At 40.0% G+C, this 14,632-nt stretch overlaps 1 protein-coding gene across 4 annotated transcripts in view; it reads right to left on the bottom strand.

Moving 5' to 3' along the window:
• cdc42bpab (CDC42 binding protein kinase alpha (DMPK-like) b) overlaps positions 1-14,632 on the bottom strand; it is a 73,132-nt gene that overhangs the window by 2,143 nt on the left and 56,357 nt on the right. The window contains exons 23-43 of one of the 4 annotated variants that reach the window (XM_058074555.2): positions 13,717-13,793; positions 12,951-12,998; positions 12,279-12,317; positions 10,284-10,403; positions 9,950-10,033; positions 9,767-9,872; positions 9,559-9,695; positions 9,336-9,475; positions 8,252-8,333; positions 6,912-7,131; positions 6,780-6,842; positions 6,436-6,689; positions 6,239-6,363; positions 5,940-6,154; positions 4,953-5,050; positions 4,746-4,830; positions 4,449-4,572; positions 2,826-2,943; positions 2,611-2,728; positions 2,372-2,529; positions 508-582 (exon numbers count right to left, since the gene is read on the bottom strand). In XM_058074555.2, coding sequence (XP_057930538.2) covers positions 508-582; positions 2,372-2,529; positions 2,611-2,728; positions 2,826-2,943; positions 4,449-4,572; positions 4,746-4,830; positions 4,953-5,050; positions 5,940-6,154; positions 6,239-6,363; positions 6,436-6,689; positions 6,780-6,842; positions 6,912-7,131; positions 8,252-8,333; positions 9,336-9,475; positions 9,559-9,695; positions 9,767-9,872; positions 9,950-10,033; positions 10,284-10,403; positions 12,279-12,317; positions 12,951-12,998; positions 13,717-13,793 — 2,486 coding nt within the window. The remainder of the gene's footprint in view (positions 1-507; positions 583-2,371; positions 2,530-2,610; positions 2,729-2,825; positions 2,944-4,448; positions 4,573-4,745; positions 4,831-4,952; positions 5,051-5,939; positions 6,155-6,238; positions 6,364-6,435; positions 6,690-6,779; positions 6,843-6,911; positions 7,132-8,251; positions 8,334-9,335; positions 9,476-9,558; positions 9,696-9,766; positions 9,873-9,949; positions 10,034-10,283; positions 10,404-12,278; positions 12,318-12,950; positions 12,999-13,716; positions 13,794-14,632) is intronic. The other 3 variants (XM_058074571.2, XM_058074590.2, XM_058074582.2) reach the window with 3 other exon arrangements.

Genomic DNA, 14,632 nt, shown 5'->3' with positions numbered 1-14,632 from the left:
AGGAAGGAAAGTAGGCGGGGTTTAGAAGTGAAGTAATATGCCTCTGTTGCCATGGTAACCATCACACGTATGACGATGGAAGTCAGGGTTGATCTCGTTATTCTTTGATACGTTGTGTTCATGTTTGGATATGTGGAGCTAACGGTGCCGGATTCGGGTTCGAACCCGCCAGTAATAACTCTTGCCCCCCCCCCGCCTTTACAGTATAAACACTTTTCCATAAAGATGTCGGCTTGAAAGGCTTTGAAAACGCAGGTGCTGTTATTGATTATGTATTTTCCCAGCAGCCTCGAATGCAGCATTAAGTGGTTAGTGGTTGTTGAGTGGAAGCGGCCATGCTCTTGTTGTCGTCGTGACAGCGATGCTTGAAATGTGACACGCCCGTTTCCTGGTCAACACATCGCAGTGATGATGTGCGCATGTGATACACACACACACACACACACGGGGGAGGGAAGGGGGGCGGGTGTGGTCGGGTGGTGTCCGGCTTGTGTGTGATGGCATTACCTTCATCTTACTAAGCAGGGTCCTTAAAGCCCTTTTCAGATCGGGGGTCTTCTCCGATGGCGACACTGCCTGCCACTGAAGAGGAGAGTTCAGACTCACAGACGGCATGCCGGGGGCACGGGGATGGGGGGGGGGGGGGCAGGCGGAATGGGTGGAGGGTGTCCGGCGCTTAATGGCTATGAGGATGTGTGGAGGGGGTAGGGGGTCCAGCAGGAGGATGGCAGTGGGTGGGGGTGTGGCAGTTGCGAGGGGGGGGGGGGGGGCGGTCTCGGTTTGGATGGGGTCAGACGTCGCCCATAACCAAAAGACGCGATGTTGACCAAGCACGGTCGTGAGGAATGACGCATGAAGCGCAGGTGAAAGGCGTTGCCGTGGAAACTGCCACACGAGTCAGCAAAGCCCCCCCACCCACCCCACCCCAGGGAAAACCACGACAAAAGCTGCTATAGTACTACGTCACTGGCGCCCACTAATCAGCTGCTTGGGAAAAGTGGGATGGGGTGAAGCGCCCGCCCGCCAGGCGCGTGACGGCTGAACGAACCAACACACCATATAGACGACACTCCACGTACGCTCATCCCTCCTTTATCACTCCTTTATCGCTCCTTTATCACTCCTTTATCGCTCCATCGGTTCCACACATCACTGTAGCAAACCACCACCCGTATCCTTTACTATTACATACTACTACTTTAGTATTAGTACTACATATTACTGCAGTACATGGTGGTGGACATTGATAGGACAGTATTAAGGCCACATTTACAATAATAAAGATGTACATTTAATAATAATTTTCCAAAAAAATAATGGTAAATTTATGAGGAAAAATTCCCAAAATTTATGAAAAAAATCTTCAATTTATAAGAATGTCCTAGATGTACAAAATTTATGAGGCAAAAAAGATAATTTACAAAAAAAGTACTACATTTACAAGAATTACTCCTAAATTTATGAGAAAAAAGTTAAAGTTTGAGGAAAAAAATAATTTAAAATAATAATAAATAATAATCAAAAATAAATTCATGAAAAAAGTCTTACATCCACAAGAAAAAAATCTTAAATTTACAAGAATAAAGTCCTAAACGTATGAGAATAACTTTAAAATTAAAAAAAAACTAAATTTAGGAGAAAAAAAGTTACAAATTTAAGACAAAAAAAGTTAATATGACTAAAAGTACTAAATTTTCAAGAGTAACTCATAAATTTATGACAAAAAATACTTAATAAATAAAGTCCTAAATTTGGGAGAAAAAAATTCAATTTATGAGACAAAAAAAGTTAATATGAATAAAAGTCTTAAATTAAAAGTACTAAATTTTCAAGAATAACTCATAAATTTATGAGAAAAAATACTTACATTTACAAGAATAAAGTCCTAAATTTAGGAGAAAAAAAGTTAATATGAATGAAAGTCTTAAATTAAAAGTACTACATTTTCAACAATAACTCATAAACTTATGAGAAAAAAGTTTGAGAGAAAAAAAGGCTTAAATTTACAAGAAAAAAAAAACGTCTTGCATTAACAAAAATAAAATCCTAAATGTATAATTCATACATTTCAGAGAAAGGAAAAAAGTGTTAATTAAGAATAAATTCAGAGGAGAAAATCATAACTGTGTCTCAAGAGTACATATGAAAATAATCAAGGATAAGTTTCTGACTTTTTCTCTCAACAGATGAGTATATTTGTGTGGCCCTGATACTCCATGGTCATGACTGCCCCCTAGTGAGCAGTGTGGAATACTACATATGATTGCAATGCATCTTTAATAAGTAATATTCATATATTTGAGGGAGGGATGAGCGTACGCGCACCACGTGACCCAACACAGACCTACACAAAGGAAGAGCGTGTACTGACCTCTCTGTCAAACTGGGAGAGGGGGGCGTCGCCGCAGTCCATGCCCCCCCCTGAGGACAGGGAGCTCTCGGAGGGCGAGGTCATCGCCTGGCGTTTGGATCCGTAGCTCCCGCCCGACAGCTCCCGGCGCAGCGCGCTGCCGTTCTGGGAGGACGGGCCTGCGACGGGGGGAGAGGGTCAGACAGGAAGTGGAAGGAGGAACAGCGGTGGGGGTGGGGGGATGACGGGGCGTGACTCACGTATGCCCAGTCCGCTGCTGGCGCTCATGGACCGACCCGGCTCGGCCCGGTTCTTGGTGATGGAGGGGATGCTGACGGAGCCGCTGAAGCCCGCACGGCTCTCCTGGATGCGTACATTCTGGAGGTAACACACACACACACACACACGCAAGGACGTGAGGTGGGCGCACACACACACACACACACACACACACACACTCTCTGGGTGGACTTACCATTGGGAGGTCTTTGAGGATCTGGATCCCGTCCCCTGGTCCCATGTGAGCCACGTGGTTGAAGTTTGTCGGGTTGGAGATCAGCTTGTTCCTCATCTCCGGATCTCGCAGCATCTCTCTGTGGTCATAACAAACATCACGTGTCCAATCACAATGTACATGGTACATGTAGTACTGCATGTTGGCCACTGGGTGTCACTAATGTTGCTGTACAGAACAGGACGTAAAAAAAAGTAACAATTTCAGTCTATTATGTCTCATATGGCCTTGTATCAGTTAGTACGAGTGTTAAGGTGACTATAGGGGTGCTATGTCATGTCTAGAGAGCTCTAATCATGTTAAAACTGTAACTTTTTTCTCATAAATTTACGAGTTATTCTAAATGTAGTACTTTTAATTTAAGACTTTTATTCATATTCACTTTTTTTGTGTCATAAATTTTTAACTTTTTTATTCTAAATTTAGGACTTTATTCTCGTACGTTTAGAACTTTATTCTTGTGAATGTAAGACTTTTTTCATGAATTTATGGAATTTTTTTCCTCAAACTTGTAACTTTTCTCATAAATTTACAAGTTTGAGAAAAAAAAGACTTAAATTTCCAAGAAAAAAAACATCTTGCATTAACAAGAATAAAGTTTTTTTTAACTAAGGATATACATATAATATATATATATATACATATAATACAGTTTTTTTTAACTAAGGAATACTACCTGGTCAGAAAATGGTAACTTTGTAACTTTTTTCTCATAAATTTATTAGTTATTTATTATTTATTAAAGTTATTCTAAATGTCATACTTTTAATTTAAGACTTTTATTCATATTAACTTTTTTTCTCATAAATTTTGGACTTTATTCCCATACGTTTAGAACTTTATTCTTGTAAATGTAAGACTTTTTTTCATGAATTTATGGAATTTTTTTCCTCATAAACTTGTAACTTTTTTCTCATAAATTTACAAGATTATGAGAAAAAAACAAAAAATTTATGACAAAAAAATACTTAAATTTTCAAGAATAAAGTTTTTTTTTAAACTAAGGATATAATACAGTTTTTTTTAACTAAGGAATACTACCTGGTCAGAAAATGGTAACTTTGTAACTTTCTCATAAATGTATTAGTTATTTATTATTTATTAAAGTTATTCTAAATGTCATACTTTTAATTTAAGACTTTTATTCATATTAACTTTTTTTCTCATAAATTTTTAACTTTTTTCTTCTAAATTTTGGACTTTATTCCCGTACATTTAGAACTTTATTCTTGTAAATGTAAGACTTTTTTTTATGAATTTATGGAATTTTTTTTCTCATAAATTTACAAGTTTATGAGAAAAAAACAAACAAATGTATGACAAAAAGACTTACATTTCCAAGAATAAAGTTTTTTTTAAACTAAGGATATACATAATACAGTTTTTTTAACTCGGGAATACTACCTGGTGTACATTGAGTACACTGCAGATTCCAACCACATTGATAAATGAATGATGGAATTGCTTACACTCTGATACATATTTATATCACCACATATATTAGCAGCCTCCACGAGGAACAGCTACTAATTGACAATGAATAAATGATGTCAGATGTCAGACGGTCCCCGGTGGTTGAATTACCTCCTCTGCTGAAGTCGCTCTTCTTCTGGCACCCTGAAGGAGAAGCGTCTCTTACTGTTCATGCTGCGAACCATCTGCTTCCTGCTGTTGTCTGACGTCTCCGGGACGACCAGCTCGTCGCCCTCTGGAAGACGACAACAAAGCCGCGGGGCGTGTTTACATCAGCGACTACAAAGCGCCTGAACAACATGATCCACGTGTGTGGCGCCGGGAGGAAGGCGCTATAGTCTAATGCAGGTGAAGTTATGGAGAACATATTTTTTTGATTAAAAAAAAAAAAAAAACAGGAAATCTTACCGGCTGTTTTGTTCCTAAAATAGATGAGCCGCACCGTTTCCAGCCCCAGCAGGTTCAGAGAGCCGTCGACATTCAAAGGTCGCACCTGCGGTCACACAAAAGGGCAACAACTGATGAGGAAATAACTTCTAATTATAAGACATACTGGGATGACATTCTAATTTCCTCCACAAGGGGGAGACAGAATAACATAGCAAATAAAAGCACCTTCTTTAGTGGGATGGTCTGGATCCACTCCATGGTGTTGACATCAAACACATCCACTGCGTTCTCACTGTACACCGACAGGTAGGGAGCGTTGTAGCCTAAAATGGGGGGGCGGGCGGGGGGACAAGGTGGGGTATAGCTTATATTAAAAATACCATCATCCAAACATAAAACTGGCAAAAAAAAGGCTTTTAAAGACGTTGTGATATGTAATTTTGCACACTGGTCACTTCCTGTCTGCCCCTCACCGACTTCCCCTTGAACATTTGTAACGCCAAACTTCAGCGCCGCACCCTCGGCCATCTCTGTGTGGAGTTTGCATGTTCTCCGGGTATTCCGGTACTCCGGTTTCCTCCCACATTCCAAAAACATGCTAGGTTAATTAGCAACTCCAAATTGTCCATAGGTATGAATGTGAGTGTGAATGGTTGTTTGTCTATATGTGCCCTGTGATTGGCTGGCCAGTCAGTCCAGGGTGTACCCCGCCTCTCGCCCTGAAGACAGCTGGGATAGGCTCCAGCACCCCAGCGACGGCAGAAAGCGGTAGAAAATGAATGAATGTTTCCTATAATAGATGACTATTAAGGTGACTATAGGGGTGTTATTTCATGTCTAGAGGGCTCTAATAGTGTTAAAAGCCATATTTAGAAGGAAATGAAGAAAATGAATGAAACAATAATAAATAAAACAAAACATGCACTACACATCATGTCTTGTCAAAGCGTCATCCTGCTGGAACATCATGCTTACGATGGGGATAGTTTGACCCTGGAACAGATTCTGGCGGCTCCAAATTGTCCATAGGTATGAATGTGAGTGTGAATGGTTGTTTGTCTATATGTGCCCTGTGATTGGCTGGCCACCAGTCCAGGGTGTACCCCTGCCTCTCGCCCTGAAGACAGCTGGGATAGGCTCCAGCACCCCCCCCAGCGACCCTCGTGAGGATAAGCGGTAGAAAATGAATGAATGAACTTCAGCGCCACTTACAGGCAGCATTGGGTACAGCGGGCCACATGAGCTCCTGCTGTCGCGACCTCCGACCCTGAGAGTCCACGTAGACTCCGATGGCGCTGAAGCACAGCAGCAACTCCTTGCTGGAGATCTCCACGGCGCAGAGGGCGTCCAGGTTCTGCTGAGGGATAAACGCCAGCGTGTGATCCTCGGGGTGGAGGAGGATGACCGGAGAGACGTCGCCGTGCACGCTGCGGAGACGGGTCACAGGAAGGGGGTTTGAGTGGTGGATCTAGGTCAAAATACGAAAAATACGTATTGGCGGAGGGAAGTACCTGTAGCGGGCGAAGCCGGACTGGTATCCCACGTAGAGACGCTCGTTGAGAAGACCCATCCATTGGACAATCCCGGGAGCCTGCAGCTCCCGAAGCCGACGGTGACGGACTTTGCTTTTGTTGACCTAAAACGGACGTTTCGGAATGTTTAAGGAATGATCTCAGCGGGCGACTTCGTACGCGAGCGTAGATCCAACCTCGTAACAAATGATCTGCCTCTTCATGGCGACGCAGAGACACGTCAGAGATCCGTTTCGCACGGGTCCGGAGACGATGGTCTGGCAGCCTTTGGTCTCGCCCAGTTTGTAGGACTCGATCTCGCGGCCATCGAGGGCCTGCGACGGGAAGAGGCGCACGTGGCGGTTCCTGCCGGAAATGACAGCCAGCAGCTGCTCCTGGGGGATCAGGTCGATGTGGTGCACCTTCTTGTTGTCGCCCACTCGAATGATTTCTGAGGACGTGTGATTGACATGTGATTGACGTGTGATTGACATGTGATTGACATGACACCCCCAGGTCTCCTTCATTAAAAGTATCGTACCGTCTTTGGTGACATGGATGACGAAAAGGCCCTCCTCGTTGCCGAGGGCGACACGTTCATGATCTGAGGGCAAAGCAGAAGATGACACGGTCACATGATAAGACACGATAATGGGCGTGGCCATCTTCTCACCTATGATAGCCGCAGACTGGGTGGTCTTGATGAGCGGCAGCGTGCTGTCGTACGCCTCCTTGGGAACGTACACGAAGCGCTCCTTCAGCTTGTTCTTCTTGAGGATGCGGTGGAGCTCATTGAGGAGACCCACCCACTTGTTCCTCTCCTGGTCGCTCTCGGCCAGAATCAAGATGGAGGGCTTGTGGCTGCTCGACGGCGAGAGCTGGGACGCCGTCACCTGTGGGGACGACGGGGGCGTTTAATGTCTTGGAGAAGATGCATTCCAGGTACATGTGAAGTTCTAGAACATGTCATCGTTCTTCATTTTCTACCACTTTTTCCTCACGAGGGTCGCTAGGTGGGTGCTGGAGCCTATCCCAGCTATCTTTGGGCGAGAGGCGGGGTACACCCTGGACTGGTGGCCAGCCAATCACAGGGCACATATAGACAAACAACCATTCACACTCACATTCATACCTATGGACAATTTGGAGTCGCCAGAATCTGTTCCAGGGTCAAACTATCCCCATCGTAAGCATGATGTTCCAGCAGGATGACGCTTTGACAAGACATGATGTGTAGTGCATGTTTTGTTTTATTTATTACCGTTTCATTCATTTTCTTCATTTCCTTCTAAATATGGCTTTTAACACTATTAGAGCCCTCTAGACATGAAATAACACCCCTATAGTCACCTTAATAGTCATCTATTATAGGAAACATTCATTCATTTTCTACCGCTTTCTACCAGCTGACTTCGGGCAAGAGGCGGGGTACACCCTGGACTGGTGGCCAGCCAATCACAGGGCACATATAGACAAACAACCATTCACACTCACATTCATACCTATGGACAATTTGGAGTCGCTAATTAACCTAGCATGTTTTTGGAATGTGGGAGGAAACCATAGTACCCGGAGAAAACCCACGCATGCACGGGGAGAACATGCAAACTCCACACAGAGATGGCTGAGAGTGGAATTGAACTCGGGTCTCCTAGCTGTGAGGCCCTCACGCTAACCACTGGCCCGCCATGCAGCGTAAAAACATCATCTTATTATGTGTACTATATTGGGTAATATGAGTATAAAGTTCACTATAGGGGTGTTACTTCATGTCTAGAGGGCTCTAAAATTCATTCATTCATTCATTCATTTTCTCCCGCTTATCCTCACAAGGGTCGCGGGGGTTGCTGGAGCCTATCCCAGCTGTCTTCGGGCGAGAGGCGGGGTACACCCTGGACTGGTGGCCAGCCAATCACAGGGCACATATAGACAAACAACCATTCACACTCACATTCATACCTATGGACAATTTGGAGTACTTCCTACTTCCTGTTTTACAAAATAATGACTCACTCTGAATATGCTGGGGATGTCTTTGCGGCTGGCGTGGATGACGTCCGATGCCAGAACGGAGCTGACGGAAAACTCTTCGTCCCTGGATGAAGCAAAGAAATATAAAAGGTAAGAATATGGACGCCATAATGTCATTTAGTGTATATAATATTAGTGGACGCTGTTATGTAGGGATCGACCGATATGGTTTTTTATGGGCCGATGCCGTTTTTTTTCCCATATACAAATACTGTTTGCCGATAATATGAAATGGCCGATACTGCTTTTGCTGCCTCAATTTACATGAAAAAATGACAATGGTAACAAATATATAATATATATATATAATAATTATATAATTACGGCGTTTTGTCTTAAATGAATAGATGAGGAAGAATGCCAAGTAACCGTTCAGGACAAATGGGTATCCAGTAGGGATCGACCGATAGATTAAATTAAATTAAATTACATTAAATTACATTAAATTAAATTAAATTAGATTAGATTAAATTAAATTACATTAAATTACATTAAATTACATTAAATTACATTAAATTAAATTAAATTGAATTAAATTAAATTACATTACATTAAATTAAATTACATTAAATTAAATTACATTAAATTAAATTACATTAAATTACATTACAGTAAATTTAATTTAATTTAAATTAAATTACAGTACATTTAATTTAATTTAATGTAATTTAATGTAATTTAATGTAATGTAATTTAATCTAATCTATCGGTCGATCCCTACTGGATACCCATTTGTCCTGAACGGTTACTTGGCATTCTTCCTCATCTATTCATTTAAGACAAAACGCCGTAATTATATAATTATTATATATATATATTATATATTTGTTAATTTAATTATACCCTAATAGTACCCTTGTGATTCACCACTGTCGCAGTGTGGGAGGGGCACCGCGACTGCGTGTGTTTCAGGGTCATCCAGGCAACACAAAGCTGCCCGGCGGATGCCTGTCTGTAAAAATCATGCGTCGGAAAAAAACCCACGCGCGTATCGGGCGATACCGATTCAAGTAAAGAACGCCAATATGGGTGTATCCTTATACATATACTTATGGCAGCGCCTTACCTCATATCTATGACTTGGCTGACAACGACACTCGGCTGTGTCGTCTTTCCTTCACCCAGCTCGTACAGGAACAGTTTGAAGTCGCAGACCACCGCCATTGCCCTCTGCCAGCCCTTCTTCACCCCCGTTGGTTTGGGCACCTTTGATCCACAGACAGAGAGAAGAAAGCGTTATCACCAAAACAATAATAAAAAAAAAAATTAACAGTATCGGTCTCACTCACCCTGACGTGCCCTTCATACGCCGTACCGATGCCTCTCTGAGTGTCGATACCCAGCGGTCCTTTGGTCTGATCCTGCGGAACAGGACACACGGCCGGAGCCTTGTCCGCACAGGTCACATGGCAGGAGAAGTTGCACACTGGATGGACCACAACACAACAGGATGCAGGTGAAAAAAATGTCATGGAAACTAAAATGCTCCACTTTTACCTTCGCAGGTGCAGCCTTGGCGTATGAGTCCGACCATGAGGGAGGTGCACTGGTTACACTTGGTGGGCGTGCCGAATGACTTCACGACAAACTGATGTGCTTTGGGCTACCAAAGACAAGCAAGAAAGGGTTCGTTTGAAAAGGCAAAGCTCGATCGCGAGGAGAAACCGAGCGGAGGCTAACCTTGGGGGAGGAGCGACCGATGCTGCCGTACCCTCCGGAGCGCATGGTGGGCGTCTGGACCGCACGAGGAGAATGATCTATCAACTGCAGAATGACACACACAAGGCAAATATTTCAATCATGTTTGCAAATGGAATTACCCACAATCCCACATAAGCTAACATAGACTAGCATTGTGGAGTCGAGCGCTTTCTCACACCGGTTTGGTACGGGAGGCACGCCGAGCCACTTAGACAACATTCCAGACATGTCATGCCGGCATGGGAAGAGACGCTCCCCCAAAATGGCTTCTCTTAATTTAAGCATGAGGATGTGATTGTTTTCCTCCTCTCACCTCGATGGGCTCCATGTCGCTAACCGTGGAGGGGGAACGCGAACGCGTCTTGAGGTGAGATTTGGGGTCGTCTTCCCGGGATGGGGTGTTGGAGAGGGTGAAATTATCCATGGAGTCCACCTGATGAGAGGCATCAAAGCAGATATTAGAAGGTACCCTGAAGGTATCTGCTAAGTACAGTAAATTCGTTTTTCACTAAATTATTTTTTTTATTCAGTTTCATTTTTTTTCTTCTTTATTGAAGAATAAAATAAAAAAAAATTCAACAAAAAAACATTTATTTTTTTATGGTTTTATTTTTTGTACATTTAAAAATGGTTAATTTTAAAGTTTTTATTTTTTGTACATTTAAAAATTGTTAAAAATCTGCTAATTTTTATTCACCCTAAGTTGGTAATAATTAATAAATACACAATAAGCACAATTTTTACGTGTTTATGCGTCATAATGTTGCGATTTTACACTCTGTTTGGTGGGCCTTGAATGCACCATAATAACACTTAAAGTATCGTTGACTAGTGAATAGTATTTTTGTACATTTAAAAATTGTTCATTTTTTTAAATTATCAACAAAATCAGCTAATTTTTGACGAATTAAATAATTTTTTTCCCAACAAAAAAGATTTTTTAAAATCTTTTTATTTTTTGTACATTTAAAAATTGTTCATTTTTTTAAATTATCAACAAAAATCAGCTAATTCTTATCCATCTTATTCACCCTAAGTTGGTAATAATTAATAAATACACAATAAGCACAATTTTTACGTGTTTATGCGTCATAATGTTGCGATTTTACACTCTGTTTGGTGGGCCTTGAATGCACCATAATGCACCATAATAACACTTGAAGTATCGTTGACTAGTGAATAGTATTTTTGTACATTTAAAAATTGTTCATTTTTTTAAATTATCAACAAAATCAGCTAATTTTTGACGAATAAAATATATTTTTTTCCCAACAAAAAAGATTTTTTTAAATCTTTTTATTTTTTGTACATTTAAAAATTGTTCATTTTTTTAAATTATCAACAAAAATCTGCAATTTTTTTTTATCCATCTTATTCACCCTAATTTGGTAATAATTGATAAATACACAATAAGCACAATCTTTCCATGTTTATGTCTTTATGCGTCACTAATAATGTTTGCGATTTCACACTCTGTTTGGTGCGCCTTGAATGCACCATAATAACACTTTATCATCTTAAAGTATCATTGACTAGTGAATAGTATTTTTGTACATTTAAAAATTGCTAATTTTTTAAAATTATCAACAAAATCAGCAAATTTTTGATAAATAAAGTAATTTTTTTCCCAACAAAAAACTTTTTTTTATCTTTTTATTTTTTGTACATTTAAAAATTGTTACTTTTTTTAAATTATCAACAAAAATCATCAAATTTTTTTATCCATCTTATTCAAACTAAGTTGTTAATAATTGATAAATACACAATAAGCACAATTTTTACATGTTTATGCGTCACTAATAATGTTTGCGATTTCACACTCTGTTTGGTGGGCCTTGAATGCACCATAATAAAACTTTATCACCTTAAAGTATCATTGACTAGTGAATAGTACTTATACATTTTATACTTTGTATAACTCCAACAAGTGTGTGTGAAGCCTTCTGGCGCTGAATCTAATGTAATCACCACTTTTATTGCAAATGCTGATCTGAAATCAACAATGCAGGTATTTTTATAGGAGTCTCTATTACTCGAGGATGTCGTCTACTGTACATATGTATGTAGCATGTACAATGTAGCTGTGAAACATACTAATTTAATGACTGGTACAAAACATGAACACCTTACTGAATAACACAAAGCTGAAATAGCATGCTGGATTTATGCACACCACGTAAAAACCATACTCCATGCATGGCGATTCCCAGCATATTACGGTCCCAAACAGCAAAGCATTTGCCCCCCCCCCTACAAGATGAAACGGACGTCAACGAGAGCGGCCACAGAGCAATGCGGTGGTGCTTACACGTCTGCCTTTGCTAGCTGGGCCGACGGACGGCGAGCGCTTCAGCGGCAGGAAGAGAGGCGTGGCAAAGACAAAGAAATGATAAGATATTAAAAAAAAAAAAAAAAGGTAGAGTAGCAGAGCTGCAAACAGACATCTACATAGATTAAAAACTAATCTGTATGCATTGGGAAGGGGGGGGGGGTTAGGAGACAGAAATACGCAGTCACAAGGAGGGACGTAGCATCAGCTAAAAATGGCTAAAATGTTCTAAGGAGAGAAGACGAAAAAGGTACAGGATTCTTCGAAGTACAACTCAGACTAGAAAGCTTAGGCGGAGCCATTCGCTAAACCTAAACCTGCACTGCAAAAAATGTCAATCATCTTTTTTTTTTTTTTTTTAATGATTGTCATATGTGGTATAGAGTACTTACTACTATTATTTATACAAGGTGATGAAGAAGACAGGAGAGTCATGTGATTTCTCACAGCCAATCAGCTCACATTGACATTTTAAAGGCTAATTTATTAGGTAGGATTGTTGACATTTTTTCCAGCTCGCTCACACACACACACACACACACACACACACACACACACACACACACACACAAAATCTACGCTGTCCTTCTGAGCCGTCCTACATCTGCATACACCAAACAGGATGTTCTGTCTAACCAAAAAAAAACTTACGTCTTCCCAAAACTCAATTAAAGAAGATGAAGAGGATGAATAAGAGTCCTGAAGGTACGAGAATAAAGCAAAGATGGAAAGAATAAAAATAGGTTGGGAAAATTAAAAAAAATAAATAATAATTTCATTAAAAATGGCAACAAATGAGTTAAGTAATAAAAGGCAGCATTTGAAGTTATTCTCCATATAATATCAACATAACTATATAATATCATAATATCAAATACAGCGGATCCCCGCACATTCACAGCCCTCACAAATTACTTTTTTCGATTTTTTTTTATTTTTATGTTCTACACAAAAAACATGCTTTTGACTCCAAATTGTCCATAGGTATGAATGTGAGTGTGAATGGTTGTTTGTCTATATGTGCCCTGTGATTGGCTGAGCCACCAGTCCAGGGTGTACCCCGCCTCTTGCCTGAAGTCAGCTGGGATGGGCTCCAGCAACCCCCGCGACCCTCGTGATGATTAGCGTGAGAAAATGAATGAATTAATTATTTAATTTTAGAGCCCTCTAGACATGAAGTAACACCCCTATAGTGAACTTTATACTCATATTAGCCAATATAGTAGCCATAATAAGAGGTAAGGTGCATCTAATCATTACAAGAGTGTTTTTTTAATTGCAAATCTTGATGAGATGAACATTTTGGAGCGAGCCGTGTGTCACTAACAGGCGTTCAATTGCCCGTCGCAAAAAGCGGGGGATCCGCTGTCCTGCTAAACATAAAAACGTGTTTTTTTTCTTCTTTTTTTACACTCACATCGAACTGATCGAGCGTAGAGGTGGGAGCATTGAGAAAAGCCAAGAAAGAATTCTGGGAATCCTGGTGCTTGACACCTGCGGATAGAGGTCACATGACATCATGGTGGTTATGAAATCAACAGAGGCTGACGTAATCAGCAGGGCTTTGTCTAAGAATGAACACATTTTTACAGTCACGTGATTTCATTTCTCTTGCTAGCATGTGCTGGCTGATACAGCATCATGGGTTCCGACGTTCATGGTGGAAAATAGCATTTTACCTAATCCATACAATTAATAATAAGAAGAAATTATTATCATCATTGTACATAAATATAATAATAATATATAATATTACTATCATTGTACACAATAATAATAATAAATTATTATTATTATATCATTATACATAATAATAATCTTATGAATAATAATAAGTATTAATGTGATTAATAATCAACAACAACAACAATATTATTATTATTATTACTATTATTAGCATTACTATCTACTACTAATAATAATACTAACCTATTATTATTATTATCTCCTAATAATAATAATAATAATAATATAATAGTAATAATAATAGTAATAATTATTATTATTTTATTATTAGGAAATAATAATAATAGTAATAATAATTGTTATTATACATTTTATTTGTATAGCATTTTTCAGAGTACTCAAAGACGCTTTACAATACAGAAAAATAAAAATAAAAGTTGACTAAAAACATAGTAAACTTTGCATTAAAATACAATATCCATACATTCATTCAGAGCTAAAACGAGGCTAAAAGCAGGGCGGGGCACAGCGAATGATTGACATCATTTGCATCATATAGACTAGTGTCTTTGTCATTGTTACATCACCATAAATAATACACACTTAGGCAGCCCTAGGATCAGTGTGTGTGTGTGTGTGTGTGTGTG

This window comes from Doryrhamphus excisus, linkage group LG11 (genome assembly GCF_037039965.1).
Source record: "Doryrhamphus excisus strain RoL-2023G ecotype Guam linkage group LG11, RoL_Dexc_Guam_v1.1, whole genome shotgun sequence".
NCBI classification, from domain to species: Eukaryota; Metazoa; Chordata; class Actinopteri; order Syngnathiformes; family Syngnathidae; genus Doryrhamphus; species Doryrhamphus excisus.
The sequence above is the reverse complement of the archived record's forward strand: the minus strand, read 5'-3'. Positions and strand labels throughout refer to the sequence as shown.